Source organism: Aulonocara stuartgranti, assembly GCF_965226115.1.
Source record: "Aulonocara stuartgranti genome assembly, chromosome: 17".
Classification (NCBI taxonomy): domain Eukaryota; kingdom Metazoa; phylum Chordata; class Actinopteri; order Cichliformes; family Cichlidae; genus Aulonocara; species Aulonocara stuartgranti.
This window is the reverse complement of record NC_138953.1, coordinates 8397596-8420010: the sequence shown is the minus strand read 5'-3', so window position 1 is coordinate 8420010 and position 22415 is coordinate 8397596. Positions and strand designations below refer to the sequence as shown.

The following is a 22415-nucleotide window of genomic DNA, read 5'->3' as shown; positions in this document are numbered from 1 at the left end:
TCTATAATTAAAACAATAGCTCAGCAATCTACATTGGTATTGATTAAGTGATCAGATTGCAGGAGAGGCATAGAAGAATAACGTAACTAAAGCAATTTAAGACAAAAATGTCTTGATGTACTGATTTAAGTTTAAATGTCAAAAGCTGGAAGTGAAAAAATGTGTCTCAAAGTGACGAAGAGACACACTCCAAATCCTAAATCAGTCGCCTTCCTGTTACAAGTGACAACTCAAATCCCCCAAATCACACATCGTGGGTTGAGAGTCAGACCATTACCACAGACTTCAGTAACACTGGGGAAGACAGGAGGAGGTGACAGGTGGAGAGGAAGGAAAGCGAAAAAAGGAAGAGGAAAGAAAGGAAGCAAAAGAGGAAAGAGGGGGCTAATATACAGAGTTAGAAAAAAAAAGTAACGTCCTTTACTTTGGGTGTTCAGCAGAAGAAAATCCAGCAGCACTGTATTTGAAAGCCCCCGTGATGGAGCTACTGTTAATCTTCTATGTAACAAGTTGTGCACGACACACACAAACGCACGCAAAGTGCAATAAGCACACTAACAGAAGTGAGGATAATCCTCTGTACATCACCTCAGTATTACTGCTGACAGACACTAGCTGTGTGGGTCACGTGTGAGTGTTTATGTGTGTGACTGTGTGTCTCTGACAGTCGTGTGTAATCCCAGTGACTAACACTGCTGTCAACCTGCAGGCATTTGTATTCCCACATCAGGAAACTTAATGGCACAGAGAAGATCGAGCTTGAAGGTCAGCACAGCGACTCAACATTGTTTTAACCAAACATCGTGTTTTTTTCCAATCAACAGTTGTACTGGATACTTAAAAACAGAAATGAAGCCGTGAAACTTCAGCTCAAATTCCCAGTTTATTGTTTCGCTATGTATTAAAGCTTTGTTGTTTTGAGCATGAGCCAATGGTCTTTTCAGCTTATTACATATTACTGTTCGCTAATAACAGCCAACTTTGGAAAAGAAATGGTATGTAACTGAAAATTCATTGTGAAACCTTTGCACATTTTAATGCCTCGGGAATGGTTAATGATCAGTTGTTTCCAAGTGATTACACCTCATCTTTTCACATTTGGTGACTGATTGCAACTAGTTGTTGCTCAGAAGTTGAATGTGCCACAAGTTTGGATCTCAAAGTGGCTGCACAAGGTGCTTGGTGACAGGCAATCTGACTCCAAACAATCATGGTTCGAATCTTTTAGCACTAAGCAACTGACTCAAAAATGTTGTTGAGTTTAAAGATTACATTCAAGGAGTCACAGTGGAATTAGGTCTTGAAAATACAAAGGAAAATGTCTAACAGTGGTTACACTGTGTTTTCTATACACCGAGAGCTGAATATAGGTAACAGAAAGCCTTTTGTGGCTGGAGAGGAACATGAAAAAACAATACTGAACTTCAGGACAACTACAAATGACCATTATGTGAATGCAGTCCCGATCAAAAGTTTAAGACCACTTGAAAATGGCAAAAAGTTATATTTTGCACGGTTGGATCTTAATAAGGTTCCATGTCAAGCTTCAACATGCAGCAAGAAGAAACGGGAGTGAGAAAAAAACCTTATTTTGAGCATGCAATTTATTGAAAACAACGCTTGAACTGAAATAGGCTCTTTTACAGCTGATCGAAAGTTTAAGACCACACCTCCAAAAAAACAGTTAACCCCTAAAAAACGGAAATCAAAGTTCCAAACAGGAACTCAGTAATGATTAGCTCCACCGTTACTGTTCATCACTTCAAAAACTCGTTGCAGCATGCTTGATGCAAGTGTTTCCATGAGGTGAGTGGGAACATCTCTCTAAAAGCTTAAGACGGCCACATGAAGGACATCTACTGCCTGGAACTGTTGTCCATTTTTGTAAACTTCTCTTGCCATCCATTCGCAAAGGTTCTCAGTTGGATTTAGATCAGGGGAACACGCACAATGGTCCAAAAGAGTGATGTTATTTTCCTGGAAGAAGTCCCCTGTCCTGCAGGCATTGCATACATTAGCATTGTCCTGTTGAAAAACCCAGCTGTTACCACACAGACCAGGGCCCTCAGTCATGAGGGATGCTCTCTGCAACATCTGGACATAGCCAGCAGCCATTTGATGCCCCTGCACCTCCTGAAGCTCCATTGTTCCACTGAAGGAAAAAGTACCCCTGACCATTATGGCGCACCCTCCACTGTGGCATGTAGAAAACATCTCCAGCGGGATCTTCTTGTCATGCCAGTAAACATCAGGACCATCAAGGCTACATTTTCTCTCATCAGAGAATAAAACTTTCTTCCACCATTTAATGCCCCATGTGCAAAGTCCAAACGGTCGGTTCTGTGGTGTTCAAGTAGACGAGGCCTTTGAAGACATTTTTGGTTTTTGAAGCCCTTCAGTCTCAGATGCCGTCTGATGGTTATGGGGCTGCAGTCAGGACCAGTAACGCCTTAATTTGGGTCGAGGATCGTCCAGTGTCTTAACAGACACCCAATTGGATCCTCTGGCTCAGTGTTGGTGAAGTTTTTTGTCTCTTACACTTGACGTTTTTCTTCCATAACCCTCAGGATCACTTAAGAAATTCCAAATGACTGTCTTACTGCGTCCCACCTCAGCAGCGATGGCGAGAACATCATAACAGTGTGACTACCTGACAGAAAATGACAATGAATCTACATTTTTGCACACATTTGGCCTTTTAAAGGCACGTGGTCTTAAATTCCGATCAGCTGTAAAACAGCCTGTTTCAGTTTAAGTATTGTTTTAAATAAATTACATGCTCAAAAAATGTTTTGTCCTACTCCCATTTATTCTTGTTGCATGTTGAAGCTCTACTTGGAACCTTGTTAAGATCCAATCATTCAAAATACGATTTTTTGCCATTTTTGATTGGGACTGTCCTACAAATGCAAAATTGTAAAGGAAATAATAGATTTATACATAGTTGTTAAACATTGTTGTTAAACTTTGTTGTAAAACATTGTTAAGTTTGATGAAATTTCTATATTCAAAAATATAAAACAAATGTAAAAATGTTTACAACTGATAAATTATAGGCTTTGTGTACTCATCGACAGGAACATTGGATACAAAGTCATTAGGATGACTTCACTTTAGTAAAGGGGTGATAAATGGTTGCATGGAGATTGCAGAAGTGAAAATAATTCCTCTGTAGCCTGATAGCTGCTACTTATATCACCTGTCCACAGTCAAGTTGCCATATGGGTAATGTAGGCTTTCAGATCATTACAAAGTGATCTTATATATAAATTAAAAATAATAGGAACAAACAATCTCATAGATAGGAGAGTGTACAATTCATCCCACTGTGTAACTGTGAGTACGCAGTGAGTGTGTGCAACATAATCTTGTTTCTCTTTTTCTCAAAAGATGATAGAAGATTTTTACAATGACTTACAACATTTTGAGAACAGAATCAATTTTCTCCACTCATACCTTGTTACCGGTGCCATTAATTACAAACACTGAGTGCATAATAACACACACAACTGTAAATCTTATGCTCCTATTATCTCCTGCAAATGCCACACAAAGCACGTCAAGTTTACTCTGAAATGAGATCTTACAAAATCATTATTGCAGTCATCATCGTTATGAAGTTACTGCAGACATCGGCTGGTTCTACAGTCTCACCTGGCAGTGAGTGTACATATGAAATGACTTCAAACACCCTAAAACAACATGACAGATGCCAACAATATTAATGCAGCAGGAAGACTTCAGACAAACACGCTCCATCTGCTGTACTTCAAATAAACACAGATCCATATCTGGTGCATCAGCTTGAACCAAATCTCTCTCTCTCTCTCTCACACACACACACACACACACACACACACACACACACACACACACACACACACACACACACACAGAACAGTTCAGTTTGGGGTATCGCTGTGCTGCGTTTGGCTACAGTGCCCAACATATTTAATATAAATAACAGAAGGAGACCTGCACACAGACACTCTCTTCCTCTCCTGGTGGAGGTCGTTATGAGTTCTTCTCCCATTGGCAGGAAGAGTGTTTGTGAAACAGACGAAGCACTGCTGGCCATCGCCACAGGAATGGGACTAACACGGACCTCAGATGGACACACACACACACACTGCTGACCAAAGCCCAGCATGGACAGAAGGTTTGATATAAAATTTCAGTCGAGAGTCACTAATGAGGTGTATAGGAGAGTCACGACACAGAGACACAATGGTGTTCTTCTACTGATTGTTTTAGATTAAGATACAGAGCAGCATGTAAGCCTGGTTAACTGATGATAATGTTATCTAATGAGAGACCAAATGCCAAGGCAGAGCTGGTCGAATATAAGCCAACATACTTTTGAACCATACTGATCACTGGTTAGTTGTGTATCAGCAGGGTATTAGCAAACATGTCAAAGATGACTGGAAATTAGCCTGATCGGTTTATAGTTACAGTTGCTCCAGTTTTCTCACCGTTATTTTAGCCTCTTCCTCTCTTAGATTTAGATCCCTCAGTACCTTCAGTACCTTCAGTACCTTCGTGTTCTGGCTACCTCCTTTTTATGGATCTTAGTTACTCTTTTAATCACAATTTACAGTTAGTTAAAGTAAAATGAAATGTCCTTCTAGGAAATCAAAGAAAGACTCACTGCAATGTTTGTAGATTTTTAAACCACAAAACCAAATGTTGAATGTTTGAAAGCTAACACTTGGGTAAAGTTAGTTGTTGTAGAAGTAGTGGGAACACACTAATCATATACTACAGATCAATAGGAGGTAAATGGAAGCAGGCAGACTACTCCTTTAAAACCTTATGAGCTCTTTGGGCACTATCCATGGTGCTGATCCCACTTAATAATACCCCATACAAGACGTGAACAACCAAGAGGATATGCTCCGATGTTCCCACTAGTTAGTTCCAGTGAGAAATAAATGAAGTGTCAGAAACAAACACAGCATTATCAGCACCACTACACATTCACTTCCACTAGTATATTAATGCCAGAGCATTGAAAACATACTACCTTTGAGTTTATTTTTAGATATCTTCAATAAATACTATGTGATATCCACATAATAACTTCACAGACTGACTGCTTGCTAGAAGTTGTGTTAATAAAGTGGTTAAACTTCAAACCAGAACTAAAGTTTGTAGGACCTGATTTGGATTTTACAACAGCTGGCCATCTTCCCAGTCATCAGTGGCAAACGGCATGGTTATCTGATCAGATTATGTGATTTATATGAGTTACTGCAAAGAGCTTATATTGAAAATCTAAGAGGCATTTTGATTTGACAGGAAAATCTGTCACTGACTAATAAGACTACCTCCAAGAACAGGTTGTACATATTTGCTTGTTAAGGAATCAACAAAGCAATCTTCTTCTTTTTTGCCCGCCATGCCACAGCTTTAACTAATCTACAGTGTGTGAGCTATGAGACGGATCTGCATTTTTCAACTTTGGTTACAAACAAGCTTGTGCCGTCTGAGCCTTTCTTTGTCCGGTAACAAGTCTGTGCACCTTAAACGAAACTTCATTTAGGACCTTCAATTAACCTCTTGAAATTAGAATTCATAATCCATTTATCATGCTTGTACGACCTTTGAGAATTCATAATCCATACATCACAGTTTTCAGAATGATGTATGGATTATATCCTTGCACGGCCTTCATAAGCTTCCAAGATATTTGCATACTGCAGCTGCTGCAGAACTTCATTACCTTCCGACAGTGCCTTCCCAGTCTTAATGTGTGGTTGCCCTGTTAGACTATGTTTAGACTAATATCAGCTTGGCCAGCAAACTGTTTGATGGAATATCTGGGCTATAAAGTCATTTAAATCCTAATTACTATGCAACATTTCAAGGTGATATTCTGGCTCTAACTCATATTTTCAAATTTTGCCCAAATCTCTATTGTGCTTGCTGACATTTGTCTGTTGTCTTGTTAATGGATTCAGTCCCTTTTCATATCACATAAAAAAAAGACATACACTGTACTCCCAACAGTTTATATGTTGAATAATGACTACATTTGCCCACTCAGAAGTGTGACCTCCCTCTCATGTGCTCCCTGAACTCTAGCACAATGCCTGGTACTGACCTGATGATATCAAATCTTAATACTACTGAATCAACTTATATATTTTGCAATCACTTTTTCCTTTGCAGGCTTCTATAGAGTTGTTGCATATACAGTGTTGTGAATAGATATTTGCCCTCTTCCCTATTTTTTAGTTTTTTGCAAATTTGTCACACTTACATGTTTTAGATCATCAAACATAATGCTAACTTAATACTATACAAAGATAACCAACGTAATTAAAAAAAATTTTATTAAGGGGGAAAATGCTATCAAAACCTGCCTGCTCCTCTGAGAAAAAGTAATTGGCCCTTCTTGTTAAATCATGAATTAATTGTGATTAACCACTCTTTTTTTTTGGAAAGCTGAAAAACATGTTGATGATTTTCTTCTGTTCTCAAACCGCTCTTCTCTTAGAAGCTCTGGGTGGAGTCTGGGTGGAGTCCCCCCCCCCATTGTTTTTCTTACCATGCTACCTCTTCTAACCTGTCTTCCCAATGTGATGTTTGTGCAATGTATGTATGGTTGGAAGGGGGCCAATTTCACTGCAGGTAACATGTACGTGTATCATTGCAGCGACATATAAAGGCTTAATCATCATCAAAAAAAGTCTGGACTAAAACCAGATTGAGATGCTTTAGTATGACCTTAAACATGCTTGAAAAAACCCTCCAATGTCACTGAGTTAAAACAAATCTGCAATGAGTGTGAGGCAAAATTCCTCACAAGTGCACATTGATACGAAAGACTCGCTGCCAGTGATCACAAATGCTTGATTGCATTACTTTCTACCAAGGGTGGCACAAACACAGGTTTAGGGGAGAATTATCTTTTCACACAGGGCCAGGTAGGAAGGATTTCTGTTTGACTCTATCAAATATATTAAATCATTTATCAATAGGCTACAACTTGTTCATGTGGAAAACATACACACTCACAGCAGACTCTGTAAAGGTCTTCTAATCCGGTGTGTAATACACTGCTCATGCCCTTAATAACACATTTATGAACAAGCTCTCTGACTGATGCCAAAATCAAACGCGCACACCCTCCCCAGCAGACAGATTACTGATTCTCCTGATATTGTTTCGGCTCTGTGAAATAGTGTCTGCTATCCTCAGGTCTCCCGGTACGGCAGCATCCCATTAGCCTATCAGCATTTATAACCTGGTTTCCAAGGTTACGGCCCTCTAAGTCACTTCCAGTAAAAACAATATTCAGGATGATGCTTTTTTGGAAAACTCAGCCAGAGTCTGTATTAATTGTAACTTTATGAGGACAAATGTGTGTTAGACACAGGCATAATGGATATTCTGAGTGCTTCTCCCTTTAGGATGAACCATCAAAACTGTCGTAAGCGTTCAGATTTGAATAAGAAGTAAGGTTAGATTTAAATGTAGGATTTGTTTAGAGTAAAGGGCAGGGCTGGGCATCTTATTATATGTTTTAGTGTTATAATATATATCCACCAATTATTTTTCTTCAGATTGCAGATACTTGGTGAGGGTGTCACAATGTAGTGTCCTGAGCAAAGCATTATAAAATATAAAGAATGGCTGTAGACTTCGAAGGTAAAAAATAATTTCATAGAAGTCTATGGGAAAATGATTCTCGGCACCTCTGCTCTGTGACTTTCCTGATGAGTGTACGGGCTCAGTCCCTAATTTCAAAATTGTGGTCATTATTATTGACTTATGTGAAATGCCCAATATCTCAAACTAATATAAAGAGGAGAAATCATTTTGATGCCTAACCAGAACCGACTCTATGAGAACACACAGCACAGCTACTTACACAGACATTAAATGATACATGTGCTATTAGGATTAAAGGATAAAGAAGGGAATATATCAGCGAGGGCCTTCACAAGTGTAGATGCTCCACAGTTAGTGAATTTCCAGTACAGTCTTTTGAATATTTGCATAATATGGAAATCGCTTATTGATATTATGCAAATATTCAAAAGACTGTACTACTTTTTTTATTGTTTATTAGGAAGAATACAAAGCACGCTGTTACATGCTGAGAAGACGTCACTTTCCATCTACAAAGGCAGTGAAGGTTGGTTTCTCTGTCTTCTTTATACATTCTGCCCACACATACTGAATTCAGATTTTTGGGTTTTCCCACAGAGTGGTAGAATTGTAGCTATAGAGGGCAGCAACATGCTGATTCTGTGATCACCGCAAACATTCAGCCTTTACCAAAACCAAGATGAAGAACTACCTCGTCTCACACAATCAAGATTGGAAAAAATGACGTACCACCTTCTGCTTCAAGCCAGAACATTTGTATTTTTCAAATATTTTATCTCCAGCACTCACCGTCTGGTCTGAACTGGGCTACTATGGTGACGGTCTGTCCTGCATTTTTCAGAGCTGCGGCTGCCTGCTCGTGTGTTGCACTGGACAGGTCCACTCCATTCACCTACGAATACAGACACACACAATTAGCAGCTAAATTTGCACTGACACGAGCAAATTGGAAACACTCACAAGTGCAGGTTTTGTTTTGATAGAACTCGCATACGATAATTCAAAATCACAGTAATTCTACAGGGACTGTCAGTGTCCCGACAGTCTGAGGATTAAATCTAGCGTGAATGTTGTGTGAAGAAAATTAAACCTATATTTCATTTTAACGGGACACACACCACATCGCGAGAATGCACTCAGTCATCGGAGGGCGCCGGTTGACTGGTAATGCACGAAAAACAAAGAAAAGTTATGTGAAGCTTAACTCCATCTTCAGATTAACAAATCACTGCAAATAAGCATCTGGAACTGATTCCAATGGGTCTACGTTTTAAGGTACAACATCCTTACAAAGCAAATCTGTTGTGAAACATTAATATAAACAGAATTAGGAGTTATTCACCAACGCCGTGTCGTACTTCTCAGGGATCTGTATGTGTGGTGTCTTAGTTCATACCGACAGGATGCGGTCTCCCTTTCGAAGTTCCCCACAGAGATCAGCTGGACCTCCAGCAAGAATGAAGGAAATGAAGATCCCTTCTCCATCTTCCCCTCCAACAATGTTAAATCCGAGACCTGTAGATCCCCTCTGCAGCACCACCCGTCTGGGTTCCCTGACAGAAACACAAATCGAACAAAGACATCACATCACGGCAACTTATATTGGTATTCTCCTTGTTTAGGACACCAGTTCATCAGTTTTGTAATGTATGAATACATTTGATGAGTCGGTGACTACACACATTTTGAAATAATGTTGTACTTCATTATATGATGTTCTCTGAATGTGGAAAAATTTGTGGTGATAAATGCTTAGTCTCTGCAGGAGGAAACAGTGCTTAACCCGAAGATTACTTTCTGTTTTCACCAGCAGATGTCAGCATCGCACTTTGTGGCACAGCGTGAACAATGAGAGCCGGTCTAGCCTCTACGTCTCGTAAAAAGGACGAAAGAAAAGAATCCAAGTCAACACAAGCGAGTGATGAAGCAGCTGGATGAATGGATGAAAAGCAAATAAAGTCGACCACTGGTAAAAGTTTTTACGCACACCGTCAGCATGTGTAAAAACAAGATAACAAGAGCGCTTCAGCTTGGTTCATGTCTCTTCTAAAAACAGAGCAGTTCTTTTGTGTGTATTCGGAATCAGACACATTCACAAATGTGGGCTGTTGACTAATTTTGTATTGCAACAGCAAATCCTGGCCTCCTTTCAGATACAACATTTGGAAAAAAAGTCAGCACGGGCAGATACTCCGAGCATGTATGAAAATTACTGCTGAGATAGAAATGAACCAGCGTGTCCCTCCATCTGATCCTTAACCTGAATTCATCTGTTGTGCAGAAGTTTTGCTCACTCAGTGGACATTTTTTAAAACCCATGATCTGCTATTTGTGTGACTAATCAGAGAGCGAGAGAGGAAAAATAGCTGGAGAAAAGAGAAGGACACACGTCAAAATGACCATTCTGCAGTCTGTCTGAGGCTTATCAGATTTATTATAATCAAAGCGCACTGATTGGCCCAAAAGGTCTATGACGAAATAGGTCATATTCTGGTAACCACGGTGATGCCAGTCGAGTGACGAGGGTTGTGATAAGCAGTAATCCCTCCATTAAAATGGATTAAGACAGTAGAGCAGCACTCAGGGTGTATCTGTGTGTGTGGTGTGTCTGTACGCGTATGTAACCTGAGTTTACTTGACAGACAAAATTTGCAGGGCCATCTGCCTTTCACTGCCACACACACACACACACACACACACACACACACACACACACACACACACACAGAGCAAACACGGATGCAGAGGCAGAGCAGGGAAGAACTGAGGTCATCCTTCGCTGCTCTCACTAAAGATCTCAGAGCACAAAGGAAAGAAGCTTGAAAATACAAGATTTTGATTGTGGATTTTGTCATTTTATAAAATGCAAAACTAAACCATTAACAAACTATTTCTTCAAATTTTGTCAAATTATTTTCGTTTTTTTTTCTTGGTTGACATCTGTGAATAAATGTGACTCTGACAAAGACTGTTTATAACCATCATATGATGTTAATATGCAAATGTTGGAAAGTTGTTTAATCTAACATAACTTCAAGTAAACCAACATGTACAGCAGAAATCGACAGCCAAATATTGCCATGCTTAACAGTACTGATAATCTACTGTTGATTAATTTGTGATTAACTTCTGAACAGCTTTTTTCAGACAGCGCATGAACTGAGCTAACCAAAGATTATTTTCAACTTTCAATCATCCAAAGCTGCTTCAGTGGAGCTCCAAATTATCACAACAGGTCTGTTTTAATAGGCAGTTAAAACTTTAGAAACTTTATCTTGAATTATTATCTCATTTGACAGAAATTTCATTTCTTTCTGTGCGCTACAAAGATAAACTGAGATCTCACCGGGTGATATCATCGTCTCCTGCAATGGACCTGGGCAGCGGTGAGTATCTGGGGGTGGTCAGTGGGGCAGGGCTTACAGATTGGCTGCCACTCATGTAGGGGCTGATGTGGTTATCCTGGTGTGGGGAATATGCTGTGGGAACAAATACAGACATTTCTTTGTCTTATTTTAGTGTTACACATAAGACATGAATTCAAATGTGATTTCAGTAAGCTGCATTTAAGTAATCGAACAACCAACATAGATAGATAGATAGATAGATAGATAGATAGATAGATAGATAGATAGATAGATAGATAGATAGATAGATAGATAGATAGATAACAAGAACAGTATATACAGGTCACTTAGAAATGTACTTTTAAAAACATTTTTTCTATGTACACAGTTTTTAAATGATGTACTTTGAAAAAAGTACTGCAGAGCCAAGAAACGTCCTGAGAAATGACAGACAGCGTGATATATAGAATCTGTTAATATGGTAGATTCACAGCAGTGATAAATGACATGCTCTCTGTTAATATGCTCTGTTGGAGAAATGACAAGTGGCAGGAATCCAGAGAACCAAATTTACCCAGTCTGTTAATCGGACTGTTGTATAACAAAAAACACTGTCTGGGAGATGTGATCATTATAGAATATATTCTTAATGTTACCACATAGATGTGAAAGATCATTAAAACTGCTTTCATAAGAAACTGCTTTTATAAAACTAGTAAATCAAACTAGGTAATGTGCATTTCCAATCCAGTTAATCTATCATCCCAAACTGACTAAAGTGACGTCACATATTTAACAGAAAACTTCATGGATGTCAAATAATCGCTATCCTGAAACAGCTTTCTATAGTAGTCTTAATATTTACTTATTACTTATTATTATTTAATAAATAACTTACATATAAAAATATATGCAACTGTGATCTCACACTTCTGGCTTGCTTTTTTTAAATGCACCGTTTCTTTAACATACAGATAGCTCTTATAACTAGGTACCGAGCTTGCATCAGCTTGACAGCTGATTTTCATTTAATATTAATATTCAACATATGATATAAAAGTTGCAAGCTAATCCTCATAACTTTGTTCTCATTGTTTCCCGTATGACCAGTTGACATGTATAAAGCTCTGTGCTGATCTAAGTCGAGTGATAACGATTGCTCCATTCTCCCCTCGGAGAGCTTTATTAGCTGATGTAATTTACTTTTTAAAGAGTCTACGTCTGTATCGTGTTGTTTATCACCTGCTGATTGCGTTTTCTGAATATTTCTTGTTCTCAGGTGTCTTATAAAATATGATATGAACCTCAATGGGACTGCGTGATTAAAGAAAGACTATATCTGATTATATCTTAGCTGAGTATATCTGATGGCATGTAAAGGGAGGACATGCAGATGTTAATAATGGTTTTTGTAGGTACCTTTTTATTTTACGCGAAAGCTAATTTAACTCCATGTACCCGTTTACAGTTTACTTCACCTTTGCTTGACTTTTCTTTGTTTCCTTGATTGGTTGCTGGTCGAGTTTCATGATTCATGACAAGCTCTGAGTAAGAGTCACTGTTCAGGGCTTCAGTAAAAAGCAGCTCTCTATGTGTGGGAAGCAAACAAATTTCAGCTTTGTTCCTTGCTGTTTTCTTTCTTTTTCTTTTCTTTTCTTTTTTTTTGTTCAGCACCATCTGGCACTAAAACGCCTCACCATCTTGGTGGCAACGATGTGTACAACAGTCAGCGGCACGCTGTCTGACTGCAAGTTGTTTTTGAACTTCTCAAGAATAGCGAGAGTCTACGCAGACGGATGAAACTGGGTTTCACAAATACATGTTGTGCAATTAAAATATAAAAAAGTCAACGTTCAGAACGTAGAGCTCTTTTTGTGTACTCACAGTTAGTGACATCGGGCGGAGGGAAGTTGTCATTGATAAAAAGGGAGGTGTGTTTGGCCACACGCAGGTACACGACATCAGGAGTCGACTTTAGGGCGGCCACTGCCTCCTCGTGAGTTACCTCCTCCAAACAGGAACCATTTACCTGAACATAAATGACATAAACGGTATTATTTTCTACAGACATGCGCCACACATGATAAATATCCATCCATCCATCCATTCAGGTTCATGGGGATGGTACCCCTTTTAGGGTAACTTCTTTTTTAACAGTAATATGAAGTGCAACCTTCATATGCACTTTAGTGTGTATAATTAGATTTTTAAATCAAATTTGCACAAAAGAGAACAGAGTAAAAAAAAAGAGGAAGTGTTTTCTTACAGCAACAAGCTTGTCGCCTATTTGTAGACGTCCATCTTTGTGTGCTGCTCCTCCCTCAATGATTTTGGTCACATAGATGCTGTTGTCGCCAGGGACATGTTGGTTTCCAACTCCACCAGCTATACTAAATCCTAAACCTGGAAGAATAAGTCACTACGTCACACGCTTGAATATTTTCTTAACATCTGATACTTTTTTTTGTAAGTCATAACACTGTTTTTTTATGAAGTGTTCTGCTATAGTACCACAACAACAATAACTGCAATATATCTGTGCTGGACTAATTGTAGACTTGGCAGTCTGTTGCTATGCTAGCACAGTCTCACCTTTGGGGCCTTTGACTAGTTTGATATCCAGGATTCTCTCGGTGAGGCTCCTCCTGCGTCGTATACACAGTCTGACCAGACCACCTGCCTCCTTTAGAGCCTCCACGGCGCCGCTGTGGGTCACTTCTCTGACGTCCGTCTCATTCACCCGGACTATACGGTCATTCACCCTGCATGGCAACAATACATGAAGTAAAGAAGTGAACTGCCTTGGATGGGGGAGATGAACTGGGAGGAAAAACAAATGTTATGCTGCTCAGTCTAAGACCAAAGTGGGAACGGAGCTGCTGACAGTGAGTGGTTGCTTTCTTTTTGAGAATTAAAGCTAGACTAGACATACGTCCTGAAATGGGGAGATTGGAGTGGGTGAGTGAACACAATCAAATACCAGAAACTGAAAATAGACAGTTCTTGGTTCAATCAGACATCTCTTGTTCATTTTCAAAGATTGTCTAGAGCCACTGGCTTTACCAAGGTAGTTACCTTGGTATGGGTAAAGAGAAAAACTGCGAGGGATTCACATCCCTTTATTCTGTAGTATAATAACAAGCCGAAGCTCTCATGGTGAAGTCTGTTGTAAAGCTAGACAGCCAATTTACTGTGATTGGAGATGCTCTCCACACAGCAGCCTCTCACAATGTTAGCTGAGTTTGCTGGCAGCTGCTGAAAGCATTGCTGTCTAAGTTCAATAACTCCGGAACAATAATGTTACCTGCTCGATCAATGCCACACCAATAATTAGGTAAATCTGCTGCCACAGGTGTGACGCTACACACATGAACAGTATTGCTTCAGTTTGAATGTGAAAAAGGAGGATTATTAGAGGACTAGAAATCCATTCTGCATGCCCAATTTCTGCAAACACTTGTGATAAATGTTCAGACTAAGATGGTTCAATTTCTAACTTTGAGGGCAGCAGCTGAGCTCGGGCATGTAGCACCCAAGAAGCGCTGCACCTGCTCATAATGTAATCAAATAATTCTTGCTCACGTCTAATGAAAGCAACAGTGTCTGTGTTTGCACCTGAGTCGTCCATTCTGGGCTGCAGCTCCTCCAGGTATAATCTTGGTGATGAAGATCGAGGGGTCATCTCCAATGTGGGGGTTATCGGTCCCTCCAGCGATACTGAAGCCGAGGCCTGAGTTACCCTACGCATATACACAGATACACAGAGTGTTTTAAAGGTTAAAAAAGCAAAGCACTTATACAGGTTTTAAAAGATTACTGTGCACCGTGATATTAACTGATTAATGTTAGTCTGGGCAGGCCATAAAGTCGAGCTCAGCTGCTTTTCAGATCAAGTGATCTTAAACTCAACAGACATCAGCTGACGGCTTAGCCCTTCCCTACATCCAACTGGTAAACCTCATACAGAATTTGAGTTGATTCAGTGAGCCCACAGTTTCTTGGTTCATGTTAGATTTGTAGACATTATGCCTGCTCTGCTCTGTTCAGCTTCATGTAATCCAACACAGAAGACAGAAAACCAACTGGTCCAGTTGCTGTGGCCAAGGTTTTATAGCAGACTAAGGATGGACCACAATGTACGTGCCGCGGTCCTGTGTCGTGACCCAGTGTTCTGTGTTATTATTAATCTTTGATTTCATCATGGTTTCTCATTACTAGTCTTTTTGGTTTATGGTTCTGTATTTCTAGCTCTAGTTCTTCTTTGTTTTTTGATCTCCAGTTTTTCTGTGCCCTTCATATTTAGTGTAGGTTTAGTTCTGTCTTTGTGTTTATTTTCTTGTTCCCCAGTCAGTCGTGTCTCATGTCGCAGTTTGTTACTCCTGTCCCTGTGCTCCGTGTTCCCTCTGTTCAGTGGCAAGTCCGTGCCTCTGTGCCTGTCGTGTGTTTCCTGTTTTATCTTGATAGTCCCTGTCCCTGTGTGGTTTTTTCTTCCCTTGTCTCGTTGGGTCTGATTTGTCCCAGCTGTGTTACCACCTGTTCTCCACCTGCTCGTCCTAGTCCTGTGTTTCTCTCTATTAGTTGTTGCATTGTACCCTCACTATGCTGTGCGTTTTTTCGCTGTGCTCCTTGTAGTTTTCTAGCTCTGTTTCCCAGTGTTAGTGTTTTGATTTTGGTTCGTATTTCTAGTTCCTCATTTTTGGTTTTGTTTTCTGTTTGTTTGAAGAATCACTTACATCCAAGATAAAGCTGCCTCTTTTAGTTGATCCTTGCGTTTATGAGTCCTGCATTTGGGTCCTGCCTGCCACACAGCAAACCATGACAATATGTGACCTATCCCAACTAGATTCTACTATTCTAATTACCTCAAGCAAGCTTAATCCCTGTATCATCATACATTTACCACAGAAAGAGGTGAAGCTGAACTCTCTTTGGCATACAGGTTATACGTACTGGTGCTCTTCTACACAGTGCAGCCTCCTTTTCTTTTACAAGGAGTTGTTCAACCAGATGAAGTGGTGCAGCAATGAGTCGTGTAACTTAATGTTAAATATAAAAAAGAAAAAAGGCGAAAGTTAAGCTGGTAAGAATGTACAAACAGAAAAACATTCATTCTAAGCCACAAAGGGCTAATCAAGTCGAGTGTGTTTGTTCATGAATGAATCACTGTTTGCATTTTCTGGCTCAGAGTCCATGAAGAGGGAAAAAGTATAATGTTATTTTACAGAGCAGTCACTGAAGCGATTTGAACACAGGTTTAGTAAGTTCAGATCTCTGACGCCAGGAATCACCAAGGTAACAGGTAACAGGTAAATTAAAAGCAAGAGCCTTCATTTTAATTCACGCTGATGTTAAATATTAAAAAAAGTAACGTCTGCTTAGGATTTCATATTTGTAAAGATCAAACTTCTTCAAGTCAAGACGCTCAGAGACGAGCTGCAAAAATGATAAAATGTTATAAGGAAATGAAACGGTGTGTCAGTCAGCTCTCTTTCTGGAAGAGAGAACCCAGACAATCTGAAACAAACTCTTTTCACTAAACTTGCTTTCTGGAAGAGCGCCCAGGCAGAAGGTACAGTGCAGATAGCCAAAATATTTGTTCATATGAAAAGATTCCCTCTGATCGGACTTTGGTTGAATGCTTTTAAAAAAACATGCAACAAAACTGTGCGGAAGCAAAAGAGCAGCTGCACGGAAGGTCTAAAACATGATCGGATAAATCAACAACAATTAATTTTCTTATTGGCTTTTTAAAATTTATATGCATTTATAGGCAATAACCGGGCTAATGAAAACAGAAAATCGATTTATATATCTGCTGAACACACAAAAAGATTGACTTCTGCAATTTCTGCATTTGCCCCAAGAGGCTATGTCAGCAGACTAGATGATGGGTTCTCAGTCTGCCAAACTGTAAGCTGGACAGGGGTTACTGTAAATTTACCTTAGTTCCACTTCAAAGAAGAATTAAGTGTAGGGATATGTGTGTCTCCTAAAGAAGACATTAATGCATAATTTTTTCTGTTAATGGATCATTTTCTCTTTCCAAAGTAATTTGCAGTGGAAAAAAAGTCAACATGTAAAAGAGATACAGATGTTTCCAGATATCGCCAGCTGGCATATAGTAGATCACTGGCATGGTGCTTTCTCACTTGCACTCTGTCACTGGATTCAAGGCTAGTATAATGGCTAAGTATAATGTCTACGCCTGTGTTTGCGTGTACGTCCATGGCGTCTTTAAAGCAGATCCAGTCAAGCAGACAGAACCAGGTCACGGGAGAATAGGGCGAGAGAGAGGGAGGTGCAGAGACAGCCTTAGGCATGAGAGAAAGGGGCATGTAATGAGAATGAAGGAGGAAGGGGCCAGGCATGGAAAGGGAAGAAGGATGGAAAAGAAAGAGAGGACAGGGAAAGAGGTCCAACAGAATCAGACCAATGATCAGGCTAAGTTAAGGAAAAGCAGAATGACGAGCTGAAGTAGAGGAAAATAACCGGGGACAAAGGCAGCTAACACAGGGATGGGTTTTCTGACTTAAATCATTGTGTTTTCTCAGCCTTATTAAGGATTTAGATTTTTTTAGAGTCAAAAAACTAGTTAATTTTGTGACATATTTAGTTTGTTAAGAAAAAGAACAGACAAAAAACTTTGAATCTTTATCAGGTTTTAAGGCTGAACTATTATAAATTTTTCATTTTAGTTTTTGCCGTGTTGTGACTACTGTACGTCGAGCTGAGTACATGTAGAGTTTATGTGATGGCCACACATGGTGATGGTGTGTTGTATGTTTTTACCCGCTCCAACGTGATTTCCTCATACTCATAGTCTGCTTCTGTTCCATTGACCTGTTTGAAAGATAAAAAAAGAGAGAGATGAAAATGAACAGTGAGAGTAAACTCTTTCTTTAATCCACATTCGCTTTTCCTTATTTTCTGTCACTGTTACAGTGCTGGATGTTTATATTAAACATGGCCAATGTTTCCAAACATAAAAACTCTGCAAGCCAAAAAATCAATCAATCAATCAATCAAATAAGCTCAGGATTCAGACTGCTTCAGTTTTTTTCAGGTCAGGCATTCAAATGTTACTGAAAGATTAATGTTTGCAAAGAAAGAAAGTTGTGATACAAAATATGTCATGAAGTTATTGTACAAATCTGGGCTTTACACTCATCTTTGCAGTAGTTACCCTTTAGATGTTAAGAAGAACAGAGCATCTTTGGTGAGACCGCCTACACTTTTACATCACAAGTTAAATGTCACATAGACCACAACTTTTTAAATGTTTTTTTAAAAAAAAAAAAACCCTCAATCTTAATCATGTAAAAATGTTCTTGAGGTGAAAGTAAAATATGAGGTAAAATTTGTTCACATAAAAGAGAAACTACATTTTGTGTAGTTAGAAGTCACCAGAGATTAAACGTAAAACCCTGTCTTAGTGCAGCAGACACTGAAGCACACCAAAGTAAGCTGCTATCTCTGAACATTAGTAGGAGCTTGACAACGTTTGTTTACTTCTAACTAAAAATGTGACTTGATTATCTGATCACTAACACACTGCCTATTGTAGGTACAACAGACTGCAACAAGTATGTGAACTGAAGAAATGAGAATTTAGGAATTTGATTATTTATGACTGATGCATGAATCCCGCAGATTAGATCCGTAATGCGATGATGCGTCTATGATGTCATATTTAAGAGCATCCCTGATGGCTTGCCTGTGGTCCAATCACATGGCTCAGCTTGGACCGTCTGTACTATAAATCACATTAACATCCACGTTTTAAGACTGAATGTAAAGAGCACAGAATTAAATCTGATCTCAATATATTTTGAGTCCGGCTCAGTTGAAACTAGGAGATACAGCTGCTGCGGGTGAGATGACACGCACACACACATAGTTGATAAACACGTAAACACAGTGGTCGAGCGGCATCCCAGTGGCCCATGTAATCCCCTTGGCTGTAATCTGTGCCTCTGTGCGCTCAGATTAGTTTAGATTGTGAATTTCTGTCGTTTCAAACAGAGGGCACGATCATCCATCAGCCACCATGTACGCTGTGACTACTAATATCTGACACTATTCACATAGTGGTGAGTGCTGCCTGATTATATGGAATTGAACTTACTATGAATATGATGAAAAACTTAGATTCCTTTGAAACCCTTTAAAATTATTGGATTATTTACTGTGAAGCACAACCATCATTACAAGTGTCAATATCATAGCATCACAGCATGTGTATTATAACATAGCAATGCACCTGGTGCATTTTTGGCTCCAGAATACCCTGGTCTCTAAAGGTGTCAGAAAAGTTAGTCCTTACTGGAGAAAAGCATCCATAAATGATATCAGCGAAATAATAAGTGAAACCTGCAAGCGCACAAATCTTTCACTGCCTGTGTTTAATTTCAGTTTTAGTTCAGCAGGGACTAATTCCACAGTAATTACATAATAAACTTATCTAACAACCACAGATACTGATTTTCTGTATTCATGTAATTCTAAAGTGAGATTTCAACCTAAAACTCCGTGCACGTTAATTGTTTCTAAAATATTCAAATTACTGCACATGTGAAGCACATTTTTTGGCAAGAAAAAAAACCACTAAATTAATGGACTAAAGACAATGATTCAATGTAAAGTTTTTATATTCAACCTTACTATTTAAAAAATATAATTATAGTCTAGCCTTATATCTGAAGCCGTACTCACATATGGGGGGGTGTCGACGCTGTCGGTGTTGACCACCACTGGAGGGGGGTTGGCCTGAAAGAGAGAATGTCGGTGTTATTATTAATTACTTTTAATATCAAAGCACTCTTGCTGAGAACAAAGAGAAACACACAGAGAGCAGCAATAAGCACTTACTCGTCTCATGTTTTGGTACAGCATTTCGAGTACATCTGCTACAGATTACCACCCTGGAGCGACGGCATACACTGCATGACATACTGCACAGCCCTTATACTGGGCAGTACTACAGTACTACACGGCAAACCACGCTATAGGACAACTTACTAAAGCTCTGCCACTGTGCCATAAAGTGTCTCAACAAAAATTCAGAACTGGACCACAAAACACTCGATACATTTTAGACGTTTTTTCTAATAGTAAAATAGTACAACATTGTACACTGCTGCACAGTACTTTACACCACCATCCTATTGTAGGTCATCCATATTTAATCTCTTAAATTAAGTCAACTTCCCAGATCCATCTGCTTTGTATAAATCCACCGACCGCAATCTCCCCTTCACTCCCATGCGCGCTCTGCACTCTACAACAAGTGTTTATTCCTTTCTTCTGCACCCAAAATCAGCCTCCTCTTTCTTCCCGGTCTCCTTCTAAAGAAGAGGCTTGGACCGATCTGTGCTAGGGTTGTGGCAGCTGCAGATGACTGACACTGGTTTCCATTTCCTATTTTCTAATCACATGCAAAGCAAAAGGCAGGAAACTCACTAATACCTACAGGATGTCGTTTTTGTCATTTTGCAAGAACATGAACACCTTTTTTTTCTTTCCATTTCCAACCTACTGACTCCTGTTCCCTCGTCTCCTCTCACTTTCTCTCCAGAGAGTATCTAGTGCCCTGACGTCCACCTTTAGCACTGGCTCTAGACTTCTCAAACAGCCCAGCGATCAGCGTGCCAGTCCATTTAAGAACTCCGCTTCTTGTTCTGTCGCCAAAAAAAGTTGCCAAACTAACAAGTTAAACTAGCATCAAACAAGCAAGAGAACCAAACAGGCCACCATAACCATGAACATGCAGCAGAGCAGCAACAGCATCTATGTCTCTACTAATCTCTACCTCTCATCCACCCTGTCGCCTCCCCCCCACCCCCCACCCCCTCCTCTCTCACTGCCACATGTGGAACTGTCAGTCAAGCTGGCTGGATGCTTGATCCCACAAGGGAACAGAAGGGGGTAGTGTGGGGTGTGGAGGATTATAGGTATGGTGGGAGGAGTGAAATCCGCCTGCTGGTCAACAATATTGAGAAATGTAGAGTGGAGAAAAAAAAGGATACAGGATTTTTTTTTTAAAAGAAAAAAATTAAATAAATAACAGCGTGAGAAGAAATTTGGAGTAAGGTTCAGAGAGACATAGATACAAGGAGGCTGGGACACAGCAGGTTAAGTCCTGCATAATGAGGCACTGAGGCCATGCTGACAGGTACAGCTGTTGTCGTCAGGATGTATGAGGACCTGTATTTATGTCAGAGAAGAGGAAAATATCTGTATTAAATATTTTTGGACTGTTATTTGATTTAGGAGAACACTATTCAAATGTTAATGTATACCTAAAGCAAAAATAGGATCTCTCAAGTTTGCTGCTTTTCAAAGAGAGCTCAGACAGTTTTAAAAGCTTTAGAAAAACACACTGCAGATCACTGCAACAAGGACACCAACCCTCTTTATCCTTTGCCACTAGAAAGCTCACATCAATCACATCAACATAAGGAAATTTAAGAAAAAAACTTAATGACTTCTGATCCCAAACAAATGCACACATTGAGACTACAACCTGTAACAAAGTAACCAGGGACCGATATTATAGGGGTGGCCTGGCTGAAGCTGTTATTTATCTAGGGGTGGCATTGAGTGGAATCAAATGCACTTGGTTCATTAGTCATTGGCATGTGTGACCACCTGTCATTTGGTTTTAGCATTTTGTTGGTCTGGGGGGGTTAACTGAATGCCTCTTTACAACTCTGCAGGCTTCAATTAGACTTTTAAATGTTAAAGCTCACGAGAGCACAATTAGAAAAAGACTGAACAAATATGAATTGTTGAAAAGGGTTTCCAGGAGAACGCCTTGTGTCGATAAACATGGCAGCATAGCTTAGGTTTACAAAGCTGCATCAGGACAAACCACAAAGACTTCTGGAACAATGTCCTCTGGAAAGACAGAACCAAAGTGGAGATGTTTGGCCACAATACACAGCCAAACACAGCATATCAGCACAAACACCTCATAGCTACAGCTAAGCATGGTGGTGGAAAACTAATGATTTTGGCTTGTTTTGCAGCCACAGGACCTTGGCATCATGCAGTCACTGAGTTGACCATGAACTTCTCTATATACCAAAGTATTCTAGAGCGAAATGTGGAGCAATCTGTCCAACAGCTAAAGCTTGGCCAAAACTGGGTCATGCAACAGGACAATGATCCCAAACACAATCCCAAGCAGCAATTGTACAAGAAAATGGCTGAAAAAGGAAAGAGTGAAGGTGTTGCAATGGTCCAGCCAAAGTCCACACCTCAAACTGATTGAAATGCTGTAGCAGGAACTAAAGAGAGCTAGGCATAAATGAACGCCTGCAAACCTCAATGAACTGAAGCAACAATATAAAGAGTAGGCTAAAATTCCTGATTTAAAAACAATTACTTCAAGTTATCGCTTTTATGTAAGCCTCAACTGACAAAAATAATCTAGGAAAATCGATAAAG

At 39.6% G+C, this 22415-nt stretch overlaps 1 protein-coding gene across 9 annotated transcripts in view; it reads right to left on the bottom strand.

The window, feature by feature from the left end:
- LOC309692454 (discs large homolog 1-like protein) overlaps positions 1-22415 on the bottom strand; it is a 112866-nt gene that overhangs the window by 27354 nt on the left and 63097 nt on the right. For all 9 annotated transcript variants that reach the window (XM_082510963.1, XM_082510956.1, XM_082510958.1 and 6 more), the window contains 9 exons: positions 19680-19733; positions 17757-17807; positions 14583-14707; positions 13560-13729; positions 13234-13370; positions 12852-12996; positions 10967-11099; positions 9017-9173; positions 8410-8512 (listed from right to left, as the gene is read on the bottom strand). In XM_082510963.1, the coding sequence (XP_082367089.1) occupies positions 8410-8512; positions 9017-9173; positions 10967-11099; positions 12852-12996; positions 13234-13370; positions 13560-13729; positions 14583-14707; positions 17757-17807; positions 19680-19733 (1075 nt within the window). The remainder of the gene's footprint in view (positions 1-8409; positions 8513-9016; positions 9174-10966; positions 11100-12851; positions 12997-13233; positions 13371-13559; positions 13730-14582; positions 14708-17756; positions 17808-19679; positions 19734-22415) is intronic.